The sequence below is a fragment of the Lithobates pipiens genome, unplaced genomic scaffold, assembly GCF_037356315.1.
Source record: "Lithobates pipiens isolate NorthernLeopardFrog02 unplaced genomic scaffold, aLitPip1_a1.2 Scaffold_16, whole genome shotgun sequence".
NCBI classification, from domain to species: domain Eukaryota; kingdom Metazoa; phylum Chordata; class Amphibia; order Anura; family Ranidae; genus Lithobates; species Lithobates pipiens.
This window is the reverse complement of record NW_027507748.1, coordinates 440,158,171-440,181,157: the sequence shown is the minus strand read 5'-3', so window position 1 is coordinate 440,181,157 and position 22,987 is coordinate 440,158,171. Positions and strand designations below refer to the sequence as shown.

Sequence of the window (22,987 nt, the reverse complement as noted above, 5' to 3'; positions counted from 1 at the left end):
CTGAAGAAAAGGCCTTCAACAAACACTGCACAGTTACCACAACACATTCTCTCTTCTTTAATGTGAACTGTAGACTATGACCACACTACAACAACAACAACTGTGACTCATCATCTAATACTGACCGATTCTGTGTATATAGATATATTTTGTGAAGACTGACTCACTCCTATGAAATAAAATCTATATATGGAAACCTGTCATGTTACAATTTCAATCGGAAAAAATAAAGGCATTACTCTTGTCTCACGTTGTATGTACAAAATGGAAATCATAAATGAAAAAAAAAAAAGAAGATATTAAAAGCTACAGTATACCACATATTTAAAACATGGCCATGAATCCTTAAATAGAACCTGCCAAATGTGAGACAATGCTATATTGTTGTACAGCAAACAGAGACTGCTGCCATTGATTATATTTGTTTTAGCCTATATTGAATTGTACATATACACTTATGCATTCATTCATGAATTATTATACACTTATTGCCCTGTAGTCAGCAGTGGAAAATCATTTGTCTGTGCATTTTTTAAATCGGCAACACTTGTGCAGAAAGCTGCATAGATGTGCCAGAGCTCTTGATTTCCCTGTAACACCGCAGACATTTACTTGTGGAGGCCTTACTTAAAGTGAACAGGTGGGTGTCTATTACTAACACTATGGGGGTTATTTACTAAAGGCAAATCCACTTTGCACTGCAAGTGCACTTGAAAGTAAAGTCACTGTAGATCCGAAGGGGACATGCAAGGAAAATAAAAAAACAGCATTTTAGCTTGCACATGATTGGATGATAAAATCAGCAGAGCTTCCCCTCATTTCAGGTCTACCCCTTAGATTTAAAGTGACTGCACATCCAAGTCCACTTTCAGTGCACTTGCAGTTCAAAGTGGATTTGCCTTTCATAAATACCCCCTATTTTACAAAAACACACGATAGATAGATAGATAGATAGATAGATAGATAGATAGATAGATAGATAGATAGATAGATAGATAGATACATCTATATCTATCTAATATATACACATATTCAAGACCCCATAATGTCTTGCATACCAGTGCTGCAGTGTGGTTTGCTAAGCCTATACATAGTATGGAAGCCAAGAGTACTGTTCTGTACCAGTATAACTAATGGAGCAGTACAGACATCTGTGGCTGAGTGCATCCAAAGCCCTGCATGCAGCAGTTTCTGTACACTTTCCAGAGTGCAGTGATAGGTGGCCTGCTTATTCCAGCACTCACATTGCACTTTAAAACTGGGGGTCTTTTTTGTGCTGTGATTTTTAGCATAGAAATGTGAACAAAGACTTTTTCAGAAACCCATTACCAAACAGCTGCAAAAAAAAAGTAAGCTAATGCTGATTTTCAGTAGCATTGTCCAATCCGCTTACATTGTCCTAAAAAACTGAACAATGTGAATTAATTCTTAAATGGGAATCCGAAAAGCTGTTGTCTGATAGCACCAACACACACATATACAATTTTATATTAAAAGTATAACTGCACTATATACTGTAATTTTATATTTAAAATTACAACTACATTGTATACTAAGTGCTGGGTTTGCGTTAACAAAACTAAAACAATTTCAATACAGTTAAAATGTAACAGTTGTGCAATATAAATTATCTATCTATCTATCTATCTATCTATCTATCTATCTATCTATCTGTATCTATCTATCTATCTATCCATCCACCCACCTATTTATCCATCCATCTATCTATCTATCTATCTATCTATCTATCTATCTATCTATCTATCTATCTATCTATCTATCTATCTATACTTAGGTCACAGTTATTAAATAGGAATTACATTAAAGAACAGCTAAAATCATATATTTTTTAAAATGTTAATTGCTACAGCGATTTAGTATTTAATTGCTAGTTAGTAGTTAATTGCTACAGCGATTTAGTATTTTTTTTTTTACTAAGCTAGGGTGATCCTCCACTTTAAAAAATAGAAATAAAAAATGAAAAAAAAAACGAAATCACCTTAGCAATTAATTAATTAATTCATTAACTCAAATATTCAACACAGATACCTTTTTTCTTAATTCTCTTTATGTGAAAAGAGATAATTTCTGGGATTAGGAACAATTTACCTTTTAAAAAAATGTACTTCTTTACATTTAGTAACATCTATCAATATTAGATTTTTTCAGCCAATTCGAGGGGTTATATTTTAAATATGTGTATTCTAAAAGTTTGCATAAGTGTTGGTCCTACTTGACAAAACCCAATATTTCAGATGCAGCAACCTATAGCAACCAATCAGCATCTTTCAGTGAACTGAAATCTGGCTGCTACCCTTTCACATCATGACTCTTGCATTGCCCTAACTTTGCAAGTATGTGTGCATTATTAATGATGGTGCTTAAGTGTAGATATGTGAAGAATATGAATAAATGTATAGGCAGCAGTCTGTCTGTCTCACACAATTCTGTTGATTGGTCAAAGGCACTGATGGTATTAATATAAACAATCCTTGAGCAATAAATAAGCCTACAGTCACTCTCTCCTCTCTGGGAACTGTGTGGCAGAGGAGGCAGAGGGTGTGCTGTAGAATGGGACTGTCATGCTGATTACCTGTTCACTATGGAACCCCCCTGACAATACAATTGTCCTCTTGACCTTAATAGGTCTCAGTGGCCTGCAACAGCCAGAGGATCTGCTCTCCTATAGACAATATTGATTTCATTTCTGCTCATTTCCTCACTAGAATACTAGCTGTGGGAAAACATATACCTTTGTAAATGCAAATAGGATTCCGAGTTATTGTCTTAATTGCACAAGAGGGAGATCTGTTGTGTTGTATAATTTGTGAAGCAACTAGCTGTATACATCCCCTTTACAATGTCATTTAAGCAGCACAGCTATCAATTAATAAGCAATGCATGTGGCTTTACTTAGCAGGGGGAAAATGCAGACACAACTAGGATAATGTGTAAGTACAGATAATCGCTGTACCTAGTGTGAGCGATCTACTGCGAGCACACTGTCTGGGTGACCTGTGTGGCTTAAAGAGAACAAATACTTTGCTTCCCTACACTAAATAACCCAAATGGATCTCCCTGGGAAGAAATCCATGGGACAATTGGGGCTTTTGTAACTCAGTTCGGGCACCATCTAGCACATGTTCTTGTTTTTATTGGACATAGCCTGTGTTATAATAAACCATCGCTTATACTGGGGCTGAGTCTGTATTAGGGGCGATTTACTAAAGAAGAATGTACATTTCACCCAGAAAAACTTAGCGAATAGCCAGCCAAGTGCAGAGAAGTAATAAATAGAAAATTATTGTGCACCTAATTCCTTGAAATCAGAGAAGCTTTACTAAATAAAGTAAAAATGGAAATCTTTTATATGGATAAAAAAATTGTGTTAAAACTGGAGTTATTTTATTTAGCCAAAAACATTGACCCTGCGACACACCAATCCCAATAAATATGAATTTCAAATATACCAGGGCCAATAAATATTACAGGGTCAAAATTTAACTCTCATCTGCCTCATAGCTCCAATAATAATAAAAATAAATAATAATAAAAAATAAATATATATATATTGTGTTTGTGTGTATACAATATAGTTATTTAAACGTTGCCCCCCCCCCCCCCCCCATATGTAAATGTATATATCTATATATATCTATCTATATATATATATATATATATATATATATATATATATATATATATATATATATATATATATACGGAGGGGCACGTAATTCATATAGGCAAAAGTTTAAATAACCATATTGTATACACTATAACACTATATATATATATATCACATACAGTATATACATATATGTACATATTTTAGTATTTGCACGTTCTGAATGTTCTTGCGTATGTACGATATTAATTCGATCTGAATTCTTACTAGTTATTAACATGTTTAACATTTTCATTTTTGGACATCCTTTGTGTTTTTTTACAGTTTAAGTATAACTAATAAAGGCATTTTTAAATTTTTTTTTTTTTTTTGATAGCGTGGAGAGGGATTAGAATTCACTCTCAAATATTTGTACATGCAATAAAAAAGACCCATTGAGTCATATATATCTTATATTTTGCAATAAATCGAACTAGTTGTCTCTTACTGGATTATTCAAGTTACAGTGATTATAGATTTGTGATTTTATTTTTATTTTGTTATTGTGTTATATTTTTAATGCAAATTCCTATGTGTGTGGTGTGCTGGCAGGGAAAGGGTTAGTAGCGATCAGCTCCCCTCACTGACACCAGGGTAATCTCAGCTTCAATTGCCATGATCCTACATGAATACAGACAGCAGGTAGTAAAGACAAAGGTCAATGCATTGAACGGATACAGATAGTCCATTCACCTTAGAGTGTGACTTTGACCTTTTAATGATCTATTTGTCCCAGCCGATTACTGCTGGAAGATGCTATGGTGGGAACAAGGCTGGGGGGCAGAGATACACCCCACATGCTCACTGAGCTTACACACAAATTACTATAAAGATCATTTGGTACATCAGTGATTTTTCCTTCCCTGAACCTGATTGGTGCATGAATGCAGCGCATGCAGTAAAATTAGACTTTTAGTAAATCGGCCCCAGTAATGTATGCTGGATTGTAGGAAAACACCACTAAAATAGGAATGGCAATATTATCATCTCCTAGTAAGCGAAAGCTATTTTTTTTATAAAGCAGCACTAGTTCCTATTTCTGTTTCTATGAAGGATAAAAGTGCTATATTGCCAGTTATGTGTGATCAGCATAGACCTGCCAGGAGGGCACAAGGGGCACCCCCGGATCCTGATTCCTGCCTGTACACTAGCCACGGCTGCTGACAATTCTACACCGATCTGCTGTGTCACAGTGCCATTTTTATTAATGACAATACAAAATCCTTGCATATTTTTAGCTCTACTTGAATTAAGTTGCTAGGCAACTGGTGGATGGTAATTCATCCGCGAAATTTAAATCTTTGTGTAAGCAGCGTGCTCGTGTTTCTCTTCCCATCTCACCTATGGGGTGTGTGGCTCACTGGTACCAGACCCAACATTATCATAAAAGGCACCACCAGACCGAAGACTGTTATATAGGTCATTCCTAGACCCAGCACTACTATATAGGGCACCATAAGCGGCCAGCACTAATATATAGGACGCCACTAGACCTACATTGCTATATACAGCACTACTAGACCCAGCACTGTTACATACAGTACAACCAAACCAAGCAATACTGTATAGGGCACCACCGGACCCAGCACTACTATATATGGCACCACCAGACTCAGCACTACTATATAGTGCGCCACAAAACTCACTTTTTACTTTTTAGGACACCAGAAGACCCGATACTACTATACAAAGGAGCACCAGACCTACATTGCTATATACAGCACCACTAGAGCGAACACTGTTGCATACAGTACAACCAGACCCAGCACTACTATTTAGAGCACCACTAGACCCAGCACTACTATTATGCATCATTAGACCCAGCACTACTATTTAGAGCACCACTAGACCCAGCACTACTATATAAAGCTCCACTAGACCCAGCACTACTATATGCATCATTAGACCCAGCACTACTATATAGAGCACCACTAAACCCATCACTACTACATAGAGCATCACTAGACCCAGCACTACTATATAGAGCACCACTAAACCCAGCACTACTATATAGAGCACCACTAAACCCAGCACTACTATATAGAGCACCACTAAACCCAGCACTACTATATAGAGCATCACCAGAACCAGTACTACTATATAGAGCACCACTAGACCCAGCACTACTATATAGGGAACCACTAGACACAGCACTACTATATAGGGCACCACAAGACCAAACGGTACTTTACAAGGCACCATCAGAACTACATTGCCATATACAGCACCACTAGAGCCAGCACTGTTACATACAGTACAACCAGACCCAGTACTACTATATAGGGAACCACCAGACCCAGCACTACTATATAGGGCACCATTAGACCCAACACTACTATATAGGGCACCATTAGACCCAGCAGTACTATATAGGGCACCACCAGACCTACATTGCTATATACAGCACCATTAGACCCAACACTGCTACATACAGTATCATAAGACCCTGCACTACTATAGGGCACCACCAGACCCAGCACTGCTCCATACCACCATACCCAATACAAAGGGCATCACCAGATCCAGCACTGCTACATACAGCACCATCATACCCAGCACTACTATATAGGGCACCACCAGACCCAACACTGCTATTTAAGATATACCACCAGGTCCAGCACTGCTATATAGGGCATCATCAGACCTGTACTGCCACTTACAGCACCACCATAACCAGTACTGCTACATACGGTACCATACCCAGCACGACCACATAGGTTACCACCACCCGACCCAACACGTACACATGTACATATATGTGCATACACATGTGTTTCAGAAGGGTTGGTAAATATTTTAAATAAAAGGAGAAATTTCATATATATGTAGAGAAGGTACTAAATTGTTCCATTATTAACAGTGGGTAAAGTGATAATTGCGCTTTCATGGCTGTATCAATTCGTCATTTGTAGGAGATAGGCTCTGGGACTTGCAACTCCAATACACACTTCCAGAGTGACATTATTCTACTTTGGTGAACTACAAGTCCTAGCAATGAATATCTGCCAGATCGACCAATGTACAATGAATAGAAGGCTTCCGACAACTTTAAGAAAACCCACTAGCATTATGTCCGTGCTGCGTTTTATTTAAAATACTTTTTTTTTCTGTAATAATAACTATTACGCTTATTTGTTATTTGTAACACCCAGACAAGCAGATCGATTTATGAAAGGTGAAGACGTAGAATATTTTAACCAATTCGATTTTCTTTTTATTTTTGGTAGATTGATAAAGGGAATCTGATTAGTTGTTATAGGTAGCAGCTGCACTTTTGCTTCGGCTGTGATTGTCCCAGTTGTCATTAAACAGTTCAGATCATTTCAAACACCTAAAGCATGGTGAGCACACCATGAAGTCTGGAGATGGGTGCCAATCATTCACTGTCATATGGGCACAGGAAGCAGGTCAGCTACTGATGTGTTCATAGCAGAGCAAGACCTCAAACACAGAAACAGGAAACAGACTGATGGGGAGAATAGTTCCAAGGGAAGGATCAGGACCAACCACAATCTACAATATAGGAATACTATGGAGAACTGGTATACCATTATGTTACTGGGGCAAGGAGAGCACAAACTCATGTCATTACTACATGATACAAGACAACCAGATGGGTACAGGCACGCCGTGCAATCAAACTCATCTCTACAGTCCCAAAGGATGCCCAATCAGACCCTGCCATAAAACTGCATCTGATGGACCCTCTCAAATAAGTACAAAAATATAACAAAATTGCAAATTATATTTTCAACCATATATAAAGTTTCAGTATAGCAAAAAAAAGTAGCAAATGTATTTTCCTATTATCTATTCCACGTATCCATCCATATATATATCTTCACACACATCGCACTATAATAATACACCTTGATTATTTGCTGATAACCTATCAAACATTATTAGAGCAGGCCATACATTATATCTGTTTCTTGTTCAATTTTCTCTAGAGCTACCTTCAACTATGTAATGTAAGGGCCTGCCTGATTGCATACAACTTGAAAGTGTTTAGGTTTGACCTGATATTATATGGTTTTGGTAAATCTAAAGGAAAATTGTACAAGAAAATTGTATAATGAGTAGCCAGCCTTAGTTCCAAAATAACACTGGACCATAACAACTATTTGTATTGCCCGATGGCCAACCAATGAGGCTCCAGTCTGACTTTTTAAACGACTTTTTAAAAATATTCTGGGGCACTACAAACATTTCTTATATAATATATTTAGATAGAAGGCCAAATAGGTCTTCCGTGGGTGTTTTTGTTTAACAAATGCAAAATTTAAGCAGCTTACTACTTATGAATGAAAATAGTACCAAAAAAAAAAAAAAATTATGCTGTAATAAAACTTATGTATAAACATCAATTAAAGGTATACTTTTATACATATGAAGGTATGCTTTGCTACTCTTCTACAGATAATGTTACATATTGTTAAACAAATACACACACACACACACACACACACACACATATATATATATATGCAATATTTTATGAATGTATGTATATATATATATATATATATATATATATATATATATATATTCATTGTCTATTGAATATTTATTTAACATTATGTAATATTATCTGTATTATCTGTAGAAGAGTATATATATATATATATATATATATTCATTTTGGAGTGATGACAGGACCATTTCCAATGTCTATATCTATCTCTCTCTATATATATCTATATATCTATCTATATATATCAGCCTATATTACAATGATTTTAGAAGACAGGATTAAAGGTGCAGGACAGTAATGACAACAATAATGAAACAATATAGAAGTTTATCCTGTGCTGCTCTGATCATTGTGCCAGGACAAGAGGCATTTGCCCAGCACCCAGAATAAAACAAGCAGTAGCTGCCCAATAATATCCTACTAATAATATGGTATATTTATGATAAAATCGACACATGTATAAAATATATAGTGGACAAGCATTGTAGCAGCTATTGTGTGAAATCCCCTGGACAGTCTTACACACACATACACACACACACAGGGATGGTGCCTGCTCTAAGGGGTATACAGAAGAGCAGAGTGATTTCCCTGCTAATGTCAAGGTCAAAGCCTCCTCTGGAGCTGCCAGTCATGACGTCACTGCGCTGACCCCCGCCTCACTCCCCAGCTAGCCGATCAGGATGGATAGACAGGCAGCATACACATACACTGCATTCTGTGCTCATCGCAGCTCATTGCCCCATCACTTACTGAAAGATGAATACATTAGATCTGTCAACTCATTATTCCCTGCCACTTTCTACGGGTTATCATAGAGGCCATGCAAGCCAAGGCTGAAATGCAGCCCTTTCCCTTTATTCACATGACTCCACTCTCAGACACAGGCACATGAACAAAGCGTTGTTTACTATGCACTATAAGCCGAGCAGCTTGTCATATAATATGGCTAATAAATGGTGAGTGGGAGGCGTCACATTGCTGAATAGGAAGCACGTGTGGTCATCAATAGTAATATTTACATTGTATCCAGCGTCACAGGAAACTCTTCTCTCTCTACCAAATCCTGCCTGCCCCCAAAAAGAACAACAAATTTCGCTGTTGCTACATTTCATTCAGCTCGAAAGGGCCTTTTTATTATGAAAATAAACGGATAAATACAACCAAAAAAATGCTTTAACAAGATAAATAGGTTACAAATATATATAATTTAAGGGAACAAAAACAAATGTAAAATAAAAAAAAATAAAAAAATAAATATGAAATCAAGTTACACTTGTTTGTAAAACTGTAGACACAAAAAAAAAATTGTGGTAGAGGAATCTCTACAGTTGTCATTACAAATCATTCATTATCAGACACAGTATGGATTGGTGGGGAGGGAGGGGGGACATCATGGTGAGAGATACCACCTAGCCAGCTGATGATCACATAGATCCATCACACATACACACGTTCAGGCTGATTTACTAAAGGAGTTGAGAATTGTCACTTAAAAAAAAAAAAGTGGCGATGTCCTTTAGATTATCCAGTCACGTGATAACTGACACAAGCTTTTCACATGATTGAATGAATGATCACATAATTCTAAACTTCATGAATAAAACAGCATCTTACTCTCCAGTATAAGCAGATAATACAGACTAGAACACATGCCAGTGGTAGGGAGCCAGGCACCTTGGCTTGTATGCCAGCAAAGCCACAGTACATTACATGAGCAGAAGTAGGGATCTATTGTGTTGGAAAACCTTGATAGTCAGAAAGCCATAAAGCCTTCCTAGGAGCTCCCTGCCCTTTCCATTACTGCAAAGTAACACTACAAAAGCATTGTGTGACCTTCCTGCAGGAATCAGTGAAAGTAGGATCACCTCTGCTAGGAGCACCACTCCATAGTCACATCACAGGCATGCTGGTGTGATTCGCAAATCTTTTAACACAGCAACAATGTGAAGCCAAAAAAAAAAAAGAGCTATCTGAATGTAGCTTCTAAGTCATTCAAATAAAGGGACTCCCTGTCTCAATAACCCTCCACTCTCCATGTGTGAAAAATGGGATTGCAGGCCACGTGTGAATAGGGAGCACATCCTAACAGTGTCACTGCTGGGAGATCATGCACTGGAGCTTAGCCCTAAGAAAATAAAACCTACAATCCAAAATACATATAGACCGCCAGCACACACACACACACACCACTAATACACTGCACTGGTGTGATTATTGTAGTCCTGTCCATTGCTGTGTATGGATATCCCCGTGGATTTTAGAAATTGGGATTATGCTGTCACCCTGAGAGATAAAATAAAGCTGCTCAGAACAATGAGATCGGCCTGTATGCCAATTCCCAGCAATAATAAGAGGCCTGCCAATGATGGCCGCATCTGCTGGATGGAAAACACCATGCAAAGCTGGATTCATGGTGGCAGGAAAAGGCGCATACAATATACATCTATACGCAAATAATAATATTAATATTACAAAAAAAAAAAGACCTTATGGAAGCCCGTATGGAACAGATTGTCTCAAGACCCTGCCATTTTTTTTTTAAAGGGGAGAAATAGCACACATAAATAAAAAGAAAAAAGACAACAGTGCAATCGGTCCAGATTCTATACACAGCTGGAATAGGCTATTGCTAGGCACACATAAACCCACCATTATCAACTGTTTATTCACTCTCAATACACTTTGCAAAATAATAAAAAAAAACAAAAACAAATTATAACAAAAATCTCTTTAGTGGCAGTATGGAGAAAAGAAAAGGTCATTTGGAAATTTTAACTTGGACGTAGACTGTTCAATAATTAAAAATAATATTCTAAATGAAACAAACATGTCCCTATTCGAGACCAGTGTTTAGCTGTTCCATAATAAGAAACCATAAAAAATATAAGATTTCCATTGCAGCCAACATAGACTCCAGACATACACATTATTTTATACTAAAGGGGGGCATCTGGGGGACTAGGCTTAAGTTTAGGGATGGGGAGGACAATTAAGAGTGGCAGTGAACTAAATAGAACTTATACAATACAAAACAACAGACATTACCCCCATTAGTAATAATTCAGACACAATAACAAGGAGCTGCTCTGCTTGTACCACCATTGTTTTCTTTCCTTTTTTTTTTTTTTTTTTTTCATAGGCATCACACACAGATCTGAATCGTTCTACCAAATTTATTTTCTCAATCAGCTCTTACTGAAACCACTACTAAAATTAAATTACAATCAAATGATCACATCAAAAGAGACCATTGTAACCTGTCCATATTTCCTTTTCAATTGTTATTTGTGCTCGTCTGAAAAACGAAAACAAAAAACAAAACAAAACAAATAAACCAAAATAATAAAATAAAAAAACAACACGTAATACAAGATTTTGGGGAAAAAAATAAATTACTGTTCTGCATCAAGTTCATAGGTATTCTGAATAAAATATTAAAAGAAGTCATTTGATGAAAATATAAAGCAATTTTTTTAGATCAGTTATTGATCTAATATTTTTTTTTTTTACCGCTGTCTTTAAGTCTGTTTTTTTTTTTATTTATTTTTTAAACCTACCAAAAAACACCGCTTGCAAAATGCAGTATATGATCTGATCATAGTTGGCAACGGACTTTAGAAGAGGTGTAGTCACGATAAGTGCAGATACAGAAGTCCAAATGAATGTTTTAAATAGAATAATTAAATCCGTTTTTTTTTTAGAGTGATTTTTGGGGTTGAGTAAAAAAAAAAAAAAAAAAATCTCAGGGGTCATGGGTGAGGGATCAAGATAAAAAGAGCCACGAGAAAAATAGGATTTTTTTTTTTTTTTTTTGACATCTTAAAATGATTTCTGTACACTTGTGGCTGGTAGGATAGTTCAGAGAGCAGAACATCTATCCTCGCTGTGTACCCTGCTTTATTTGCACAGGATAAATGTATTCCAATGTATTTTAAGTCACTTCTTAGTGCTGTGTGCATATTTCGTTGCTTGGCTTGCTGAGATGAGGGCACATTCTGTTCCTGAATATTTGATTATTATTATTATTTTTTGTGTTGTTCAGGGAAAAGGCTATGACTAGTAGCCATGAAGGGCTGGCAAGTTCCTACAACCACGGGTAAAAAATACTGCAACCTTTTTTTTATTTTATTTTATTTTATAAAAGCCGCAGAAGACAGCTGATTATCTTGTGCCCTATGTGATGTGGGCACCCTTGCTGGGCAGACAATTGAAGTCAAGTGGCATGTCTTTTTTCTTTAAAATTTGGGTAAGGCAAATAAAAAACGATTTTTAAAAAATAGAGTATATATTAAAAGGAGCGCTCTGCAGTTTTTGGTGCAATGGCATGTCCACCCATGTGCCAGGAGATGGGGGTGGTGAATGGCATGGTGGTGGTGGTGGTGGTGATGGGGGATCTGTCAGTAAAAAAGAGCATTGTGTGTGAGTGGGGCTGTATGTGACCATCTTCCCCCCCGTGGGTGCCCATTCCAGTCATTGCACACTAGTTTGCATCCCGTGGTGAGGGGGCGGCGTGTCGGCCCCCACATTGCCCACCTGGGAGTAGACATCATCTGGCGTCTGTTGCTGGATCCCCGGTGGGGTCATCCGCTTCTCCTTCTGCCTCCGGTTACAGAACCACACTCGGACCACCTCCTTCTCCAGCTGCAGGCTGTCGGCCAGGTTGGTGATCTCCTGAGCTGATGGTTTGGGGCACTTGAGGAAGTGGCTCTCCAGGGCCCCTTTGACGCTCACCTCGATGGAGGTCCTTTTCTTCCTCTTCCTGCCCTGGGCGGCGATCTTATCGATGCTGGTCGGGCTGCCTGTGGACGAATCGGCCTCCTCCAGCCACTTGTTGAGCAGGGGTTTGAGCTTGCACATGTTCTTGAAGCTGAGCTGAAGAGCTTCGAACCTACAGATGGTGGTCTGGGAGAAGACGTTGCCGTAGAGGGTGCCCAGGGCCAGGCCCACGTCCGCCTGGGTGAAGCCCAGTTTGATCCTTCTCTGTTTGAACTGCTTGGCGAACTGTTCTAGGTCATCCGAGGTCGGGGTGTCCTCGTCGGAGTGCGGTTCGTGGCTGTTCACCCCGTGGTGCTGCTGTTGCTGTTGCTGCTGTTGGTGGTGCTGATGTTGCTGTTGCTGCTGCTGGTGGTGGTGATGATGGTGGTGGTGGTCGGCTAGCTCGGGGGTGTCGCCCCTAACCAGGCCCGGGTGGACTAAGCTCTGGCTCCCGGGGGGTGGGCTCAGCATACCGTTCACAGTGAAAGCCCCGGATTGGGAGTAGAGAAGCGCCTGCTGTTGCTGCTGCTGCTGTTGCTGCTGAGCCCCGGCGGCCATGGACTGGATGTGAGAGGCGGCCGCGGCTCCCCAGCCACCCTGATGTCCTTGGTGGGGTCCTAGGTGAGGCGGTCGGTGATGTAAAGCAGCCCCCGGATGCAGTTCGTCCCTCCCAGCTCCCCCCTTCACGTCCTGCTGCTGCTGCTGTTGCTGCTGAGGGTGCCCAGGGCTGCCGGTCATGCCCACCGGGCTGCTGGACCAAGGTGAGCCGGCCTCGGCCGCCGCCGCCGCCGCAGCAGCTGCAGCCGCCGCCGCGTGAGGAAGCGCCGTGACCCACTGGTGTGCGTGGCTCAGCATGTGCCCTCCGTTACTGGCCGCCATGGCCCCCTGCATGAAGTCACTCTGCACCATCTTCACCGTGGGGTCCCCCCGGTAACCGCCCGACACCGAAGTCACCGCCGCGCTGCCAGGCTGCATGCCCCCTCCGCCCCCCGAGTCCGAGTGGACGATGGAGCCCGGGGATAGGATGCTGTTGCTGGGGAGGTAGGGGTTGGAAGCAGCCGTGGTGGCCATGGCTCCCCCCCTGCCCGCTGCTATCCACAGGTTTGGGGCTTCCTCTTCTCCTCCCCCGCAGCCCGAGAACGAGTCCCCCTTGAGATGCACTTTTGTCCTTGGAAGAGCTGCCCAGGACCAGGGGCAAACACACACACCCTCCTCACCGCTTACCCCTACCGACCTCCTGGGCATTCAACTTGTCCGATAGATCCCAAACTTGCCCACACCAGGAGGGACAAGAGGCATCACACAAAGTTACTGCTCTCCCCTGCAGCAGCGGGGTGCCGGGCTGGGCGCTGCCTGTACATGGCGCTCTGCCTCCCGTGTCCTGGTCTGGGTGCCTCCTGGTCTGGGTGCCTCCTGTGCTGGGTGCCTCCTGTGCTGGGTGCCTCCTGTGCTGGGTACGGTGCCTCCAATGACAACTCCGCGGGAAGTTGGCTTAGCTTGGCTGCTGGTGGAGCGGAGGCGCTGCTCGTCCTCCCCCTCTCTCTCCTCTCAGCCTCTGACAGCTCTGTGTGTCCCTCCCTCACTGAGCGGGGACTGGAGAATGTTTACCCTGCACGGAGCGCGCACACCACCACACTATCCCAAATACGAGCGAGCCCACAGCACGGCCCCCGCTCATTGGCTCCACGCTGGGTGATTGACACCGAGGCATTGACTGGCTCAAGAGGCGCACCCCCCACCCCAACAGCTCCTTCCGCCCCTTCCTATTGGCTGCTTTCTCATTTAGGAAAAGTGGCGTACGAGCTGGCAAGCTGGACCCCCTTAAAACGCACATTGCTGTCTACACCAGTGTGTCTCCCTTCAACTTACCTCCCGGGACCTACCAGAAGGAAATAGGTGATGTCACTCGATCAGATTTCATCGGCCGATCCTTCCTGGCACACTACATTTAGGGGATCCATGCATTACATGCATCGACCATTCCAGGGGGACTCATATACATTGTATACAGTTATAGATCCTAGATACAGATTCATATATACATATATACATATATGGATCCATTTAAACACGAAAGTTATACAGTAGATCCAAAAAAAAATCTATATATGTGTGTGTGTACTTTATATACATATATACAATTTTATACATATAGATCCATATATAAAATATCAATATATATGTACTGCATACACATATAAATCCTTTTATACATATAGATAGGTATACAGTAGATCCATATATAAAAATACCTATATATATGTACTGCATACACATATAGATCCTTTTATACATATAGATAGGTATACAGTAGATCCATATATAAAAATATCTATATATACGTACTGCATATACATATAGATTCATTTATACATATAGATAGGTATACAGTAGACCCATATAGAAAAATATCTATATATATGTACTGCATACACATATAGATCATTTTATACATATAGATATGTATACAGTAGATCCATGTATAAAAAATATCTATACATATATATGTACTATATACACATATAGATCCTTTTATACATATAGATCCATATATAAAAGATTCTATATATGTAATGTATACCCATATAGATCCCTGTGTAAATATAGATATAGATCCATATATAAAAAAGATCCTATATATTTACTGTATACACATATAGACCCTTTTATATATATAGATAGATTTTCAGTAGATCCATATATAAAAAGATCTATATCTTTGTACTATATACACATATAGATTATTTTATACATATAGATCCATATATATATAAATATTCTATATATGTACTGTATACACATATAGAAATATAGCTATAGATCCATATATAAAAAGATCCTATATATGTAATAGATACATATCTATCTATCTATCTATCTATCTATCTATCTATCTATCTATCTATCTATCTATCTATATATATATATATATATATATATATATATATATATATATATATATATATATATATATATATATATATATATATATATATATATATATATATGCACAGTATAAACATATAGATCCTTTTATACAAATATGTAGATATGATATACAATAGATAAAAAAAAAAAAAAAATATATATATATATATACACATATAGGTACAGATAGTTCATTGGACCTGTTCTGCACATTGCACCCCCCAACTGCCCCCCCAGCAAGGATCAGTAGATCTGCTGTGGATACATGTGGTTGTTATCTGTAGGAAATGTCCAATGTCAACAATATATATTTTAGGAAATTTGACTTTATTATTATTCTTCTTCTTATTTTTCTATAATAAGACAGCCCTGTGTATTTGTAGAGGATTCCCTGGCACTATTGTCCTGCTAGAGGTGAAGACTTCTTGTAAAATAGGAAGTTTTGTTTCCTGGAAATCACTGTAGCAGCCCTGGGAGCCACTATTGCATTTCTAGGATATATTTATTGGGATGTCTCATCTTTGGGCAGCTTTCTATTGAAAATCTCCCTGAAAGAGTTAAGAGGAGGGGGAGAGGTGGATGCAACCAAGCGGAAACATAGCACAGGCAACCTCAGTGATCCAAGGCAAAGAAAGAGAGAGTGGCAACCAAAACAAGGGCGAATTGAGCTCTCCTCCGGGACCTGCTCTCACACTGCTCTGCTCGGACACAGCCAGACCTTCTGTCAATGAGCATCCTCACATTATCCACATTGTGTGCTCAGCAACACACTCACCCACAAAACCCCTGCATACACACCTCCACTTAGATCCATGGCCATACACGCACATAGCTACACATGATGCTTCCACCCATACATCCATGCTCTACACAAATATCAACACACACTTACACCTATACATCCATGGCCATACACACATATTACACTTCTACCTACAGATCCATGGTAATAATAAACACATACACACAGATAACAACACACACTTCCACCAATAAATCCACATTCACACACACACACATATAACACACACTTCCACCCATAGATCTATGTTTGTACACACATATAATAACACCTACTCTCACCTATAGATCTATGTTCATACACACTTCAACTCATAGATCCATGTTAGTACATAAATATAACAACACACAATTCCACCAATAGACCTATGTTTCTACATATATAATATCTACTTTTACCCATAGATCCATGTTCATACACACATATAAAAGGACACACTTTCACCTATAGATCTATGCTCATACACTTCAACGCATAGATCCATGCTAGTACACATATGTAACAACACACACTTCCACCCATAGGTCTATGTTTGTACACACATATAATAACACCTACTGTCACCTATAGATTTAGACTCATACACAAATATAGCAACACACATTTCCACCTATAGATCCAGTTCATACACGCATATAACTACAACCACGTCCACCCATAGCTCCACGTTCATACACACATAACAATACACACTTCCACCTATAGATCTATGTTGATACACATATATAACAACATACACTTTACCTATAGTTCCATATTACTACACACATTTAAAAACACACACACACATCAACCTATAGATACTTGTTATTACACAAATATAGCAATACACATTTCCACCTATAGATCTAGTTCATACACACATATAAAAACACACACTTCCACCCACAGTATATATCCAGTTCACACACACACATATAACAGCACACACTTCCCCCTATAGATGCATATTCATACACATCCCACCTATAGATCCATGTTCATACATACATATAACAATCTACACTTCTACCTATAGATCCATGTTCATACACACATATACACACTTAAACCTATAGACCCAGGTTAGTACACACACACATATAACAGCACACACTTCCCCCTATAGATGCATATTCATACACATTCCACCTATAGATCCATGTTCATACATACATATAACAATCTACACTTCTACCTATAGATCCATGTTCATACACACACATATACACACTTAAACCTATAGACCCAGGTTAGCACACACACACACACACACACACACATATATAACTATACCCACTTCCCCTTATATAGCCATGTTCATATACACATATAACAACACACACTTCCACCTATAGATCCATGTTTATACACACATATAATAACACACATTTCCCCTATAAATCCATGTTCATATACACATATACAACACACACTTCTACCTATAGATCCATGCTAATACACATATATGACAACACACGCTTCAACCTATAGATCCCTGTTATTACACACATATAACAATACACACTTCCACATATAAATATATATATATATATATATATATATATATATATATATATATATATATATATATATATTCATTCATACACACAAATAATGCAGGGTTGTCAACCGCCAGGAAATTTACTGACAGTTTGTAAAAATCTGTGATTTATCAGGGGCTGATCATTTCATGCTGTGTTGACATTTTAAGTGTAAATCAAGCAAATTACTTTGTTATAGGTATTGTCAGTGTTTCCATATCATGTTTATACTGTTCAAATATTCACTGTGTACATTTTTAATAGTAGTTCTTTAATTTCTCAGGTTGCCAGTAAAAAATGTGCTCCGCCAGTAAATTTTCCATGTTTTGTCAGTAAAAAATGTGGGAGGTTGGCATCCCTGATATAATGACACCCACTTAAACCTATGGATCCATGTTCATACATACATGTAATTTCACATTTCAACTATAGATTCATGTTAATACACACAAATAAAACACACACACTTCCACCTATAGATCCATGGTAATGCACACAATTACCTGTACACACTTCTACCTATAGATCCATGTTCACACACACATTTAAGTCCACACTTTCAACTATAAATCCATGTTAACACACACAAATAAAAACACACACTTCCACCCATATATCCATGGTAATGCACACAATTAACAATGTGGTACAGTTCTACCTATATCCCCCTGGTGCATACATACACTTCTATCTACACACACTCCTCTTCTACCTATAGATTCCCTGCTGATGCTGAACACACTCACATATACAATAAAAAAATCCCTCTCCCATAGCTCTCTGTGGCCTGCCAATTCAAAACACACACCTCACTTCTTGATATAGTTTGCTGTTGATATAAAACACGCAAATCAAACACAAAAAGCATACCATTATAAACATACCCCTAAATGCAACATAAACACAAGTCACACAAAAGCCTACAAATGTACACACATGTCCCTGTTAATGTTTTAAACACACACACAAACACACACACACACACACACACACACACACACACACACACACACACACACATACTTCTGTCCCTGTAGGTCCATGTTGATGCTACACATACAAACCTAACTTACAGTCATGTCCCATGTAGTTCCCTTAGTTGATACACAGTCCTATATATAGGTTCCCACTCCTGTTCTGTTAGGACCCAGTTGATAGTACATGTATAGATTGGCCTTCACTCCTGCCCATGTAATTCCCTGTTAAAGGGATATAAACAGGGCATATAAATCATACTCTAGTCCTTGTAGGTCAGTCCCCACTACTATCCCAGTTGAAGCTACACACACACATCAGTCCCCACTCCAGCCCCTGTATGTCCTTGATAATGGAACATAAGCAGACGGTATAAGTCCCCACTCCTGTCCCTGTTGATGCTACAAACCTCAAAATAAATTCCCACTACTCTCCTTTTGATGCCACACACATAAAAGTCCCAATTGCTGTCATAGATGGTGCTTCACACACCATATGAGTCCCTGCTACTATACTTCTTGATGCTACATAGAGAATTACACGTCTATACTCCTGTCCTTGTTAATGCTACACTCCACAGATATAAATCCTCACTCCTGTCCCTGTTGATGCTCCACACATATTATACAGTAGATTCCCACTCCTGTTTCTATTAGTGTCACACACACACAGTTTAGGTCCCCACTCCTGTCCATGCTGATGTTACACATAATATATGCCCCCACTACTGTCCCTGCTGATGTTACACATAATAAATGTCCCCACTCCCCGCTCCTGTCCCTGTTGGTGTTACACATAATATATGTCCCCACTCCTGTCCCTACTGATGTTACGCATAATATATGTCCCCACTCCTGTCCCTGCTGATGTTACACATCATATATGTCCCCACTCCTGTCCCTACTGATGTTACGCATAATATATGTCCCCACTCCTGTCCCTGCTGATGTTACACACACAGATTCAAGTGCCCACTCCTGACTCTAAAGATGCTAGACAAACATATATAAGTCCCCACTCCTGTACCTGCTGATGTTACACATAGATTAAGTCCCCACTCCTTTCCCTGCTGATATTACACACAGATTAAGTCCCCACTCCTGTCCCTGCTGACATTACACACACAGGGCTGGTGTTCTGCGGAGAAGTGTCCCCCCATCGGATAGTGTCCGCCCCATACTGCGCTGGCGCAGCGCTTGAACAGTACGGGGCACAAGGAGACGCCAAAAGTCTCTGAAGATGAGCGGCGCCTGCGCACTTAATAGTACCTTCTGCCCTGAGGCCAGGTTCAAGCTCCACCATGCAAGTGGACATACGGTAGATGATGTAAAACAGCACTTAGTAACAGGGTCCATCGCGGGCTCGATTCGCTCGCCAGGTCTCCAGGCCAGGTCAGATCTCACTTCACTCTGCAAATTTTTATTCTAACTCTATGTCCACTTGGATGGTGGGGCTTGAACCTGGACTCAGTGTGCAGGCGCCGTTCATCTTCAGAGACCTTCGGCGTCTCCTTGTCCTCTGTACTGCGCAAGTGCAGTACAGGGCGGACACTATCTGACGGGGGACAGTATTCAACAAGTCACCGGTGCTAGGCAAATTAGGGCGCACTGCTGCCTAGGAGAGCCTGGCCACTTGTGTTCCTACTCTCTTCTCTCTGCAACAAGCAACTAAGTCAGCATCAGCAGGCAGCTGCCATTTCGTCCTGACTCCTGGAAGGAGTGGAAGCCAGCAAACATTCATTGATGGCCACTAGTAGGCTACATTGATGGGTGCTGGCGAGGCTGCAATAATAGGCGCTGGTGAGGCTGCAATAATAGGCGCTGGTGAGTCTGCAATAATAGGCGCTGGTGAGGCTGCATTTGATGGACGCTGGTGAGGCTACATTTGATGAGTGCTTCATTAAAAAGGTGGGGTATACATGGGTAGGACAAAGGGGGGGGGGGGTGGAGCCAAGGGAAGGTGTCAAAATGAGGTTTCGCCTAGGGTGTCAAAAATCCTGGCACCAGCCCTGTAGATATAAATCCCCACTCCTGTCCCTATTGATGTTACATAAACAATATAAGTCCCCACTCCTGTCCCTGTTAATACTGCATGGACAGATTCAAATGATCACTCCTGTCTTTGTTGATTCTATATACACACAGATTCAAGTCCTCACTCCCCACTCTAAAGATGCCAGATATAAGTTCCCACTCCTGACTCTAAAGATGCCAGATAAAAGTCCCAACTCCTGACTCTAAAGATGCTAGACACACAGATATAAGTCCCCACTCCTGAATCTAAAGATGCCAGATATAAGTCCCCACTCCTGAATCTAAAGATGCCAGATATAAGTCCCCACTCCTGAATCTAAAGATGTCAGATATAAGTCCCCACTCCTGACTCTAAAGATGCTAAACACACAGATATAAGTCCCGACTCCTGACTCTAAAGATGCTAGACACACAGATATAAGTCTCCACTCCTGTACCTGCTAATGTTACACACAAATTAAGTTCCCACTCATGTCCCTGCTGATGTTACACACAGATTAAATCCCCACTCCTGCCCCTGTTGATGTTACACACAGTATAGGTCCCTATTCCTGTCCTTGTTGATGTTACACACACAGATTCAAGTCCCCACTTCTGACTCTATAAATACTAGACACACCCCTGTCCCCACTCTTGTCTCTGTTGATGTTACACAAAGAAAGTCCCCACCTTGTCCTTGATGATGTTACATACACAATATAAGTCCCCACTCCTGTCTCTGATGATGTTACATACACAATATAAGTCCTCCCTCTTGCCCCTGCTGATGCTAGACATAGATATAAGTCCCCACTCCTGTCCCTATAGATGTTACATACACAATATAAGTCCCCACTCCTGTGCCTACTGACGTTACACACGCAGAATAAGTCCCCACTCCTGTCCCTAATGATACTTCATGGACATATTCAAATGATCACTCCTGTCTATTCTGATGCTACACATACACACAGATTCAAAAACTCACTCCTGACTCTAAAGATGCTAGACACACACATACAAGTCCCCACTCCTGTTCCTGATGATGCTACACACACAATGCAAGTCCCCACTCCTGTCCCTGCTGATTGGACGTTGTATATGTGGGGAGGTTGCTTGTATTTGGCAGTCATCCCCTGCCTTTCCTTCTTGTCTATGTGCTGTGTCCCAGTGTTTGTGTGTATATATAGTCTGTTTATGTGCGTGTGTATATAGTGTGTTTATGTGTGTGTGTGTGTATAGTGTGTTTATGCGTGTGTATAGTGTGTTTATGTGGGTGTGTATATATATAGCGTGTTTATATATATATATATATATATATATATATATAGTGTGTTTATGTGTGTGTGTGTGTGTGTGTATATATATATATATATATATATATATATATATATATAAAGTGTGTTTATGTGTACATTTATATAGTGTGTTTATATGTGTGTATGTATATATATATATATATATTGTGTGTATTTATATATATATATAGTGTGTTTATGTGTGTATTTATATACAGTGTGTTTATGTGTGTATATTGATATATAGTGTGTTTATGTGTGTATGTGTGTATATTTATATCTAGTGTTTATGTGTGTATATATATAGTGTGTTTATGTGTGTATTTATATATAGTGTGTTTATGTGTGTGTATTTATATATGGTGTGTTTATATTTATATATAGTATGTTTATGTGTGTGTATTTATATATAGTGTGTTTATGTGTGTATATTTATATAGTGTGTTTATGTGTGTATATTTATATAGTGTGTTTATGTGTGTATTTATATATATAGTGTGTTTATGTGTATATTTATATAATGTGTTTATGTGTGTATATGTATATAGTG

The 22,987-nt window shown here is 39.6% G+C and overlaps 1 protein-coding gene across 1 annotated transcript; it reads right to left on the bottom strand.

Moving 5' to 3' along the window:
• Positions 1–11,299: 11,299 nt before the first annotated feature.
• On the bottom strand, positions 11,300–14,548 carry POU3F3 (POU class 3 homeobox 3). Its single transcript, XM_077482676.1, has one exon. It carries the CDS (start codon positions 14,142–14,144, stop codon positions 12,615–12,617), a length of 1,530 nt encoding a protein of 509 aa, XP_077338802.1. The 5' UTR covers positions 14,145–14,548; the 3' UTR covers positions 11,300–12,614.
• Between the last annotated feature and the right edge of the window lie 8,439 nt (positions 14,549–22,987).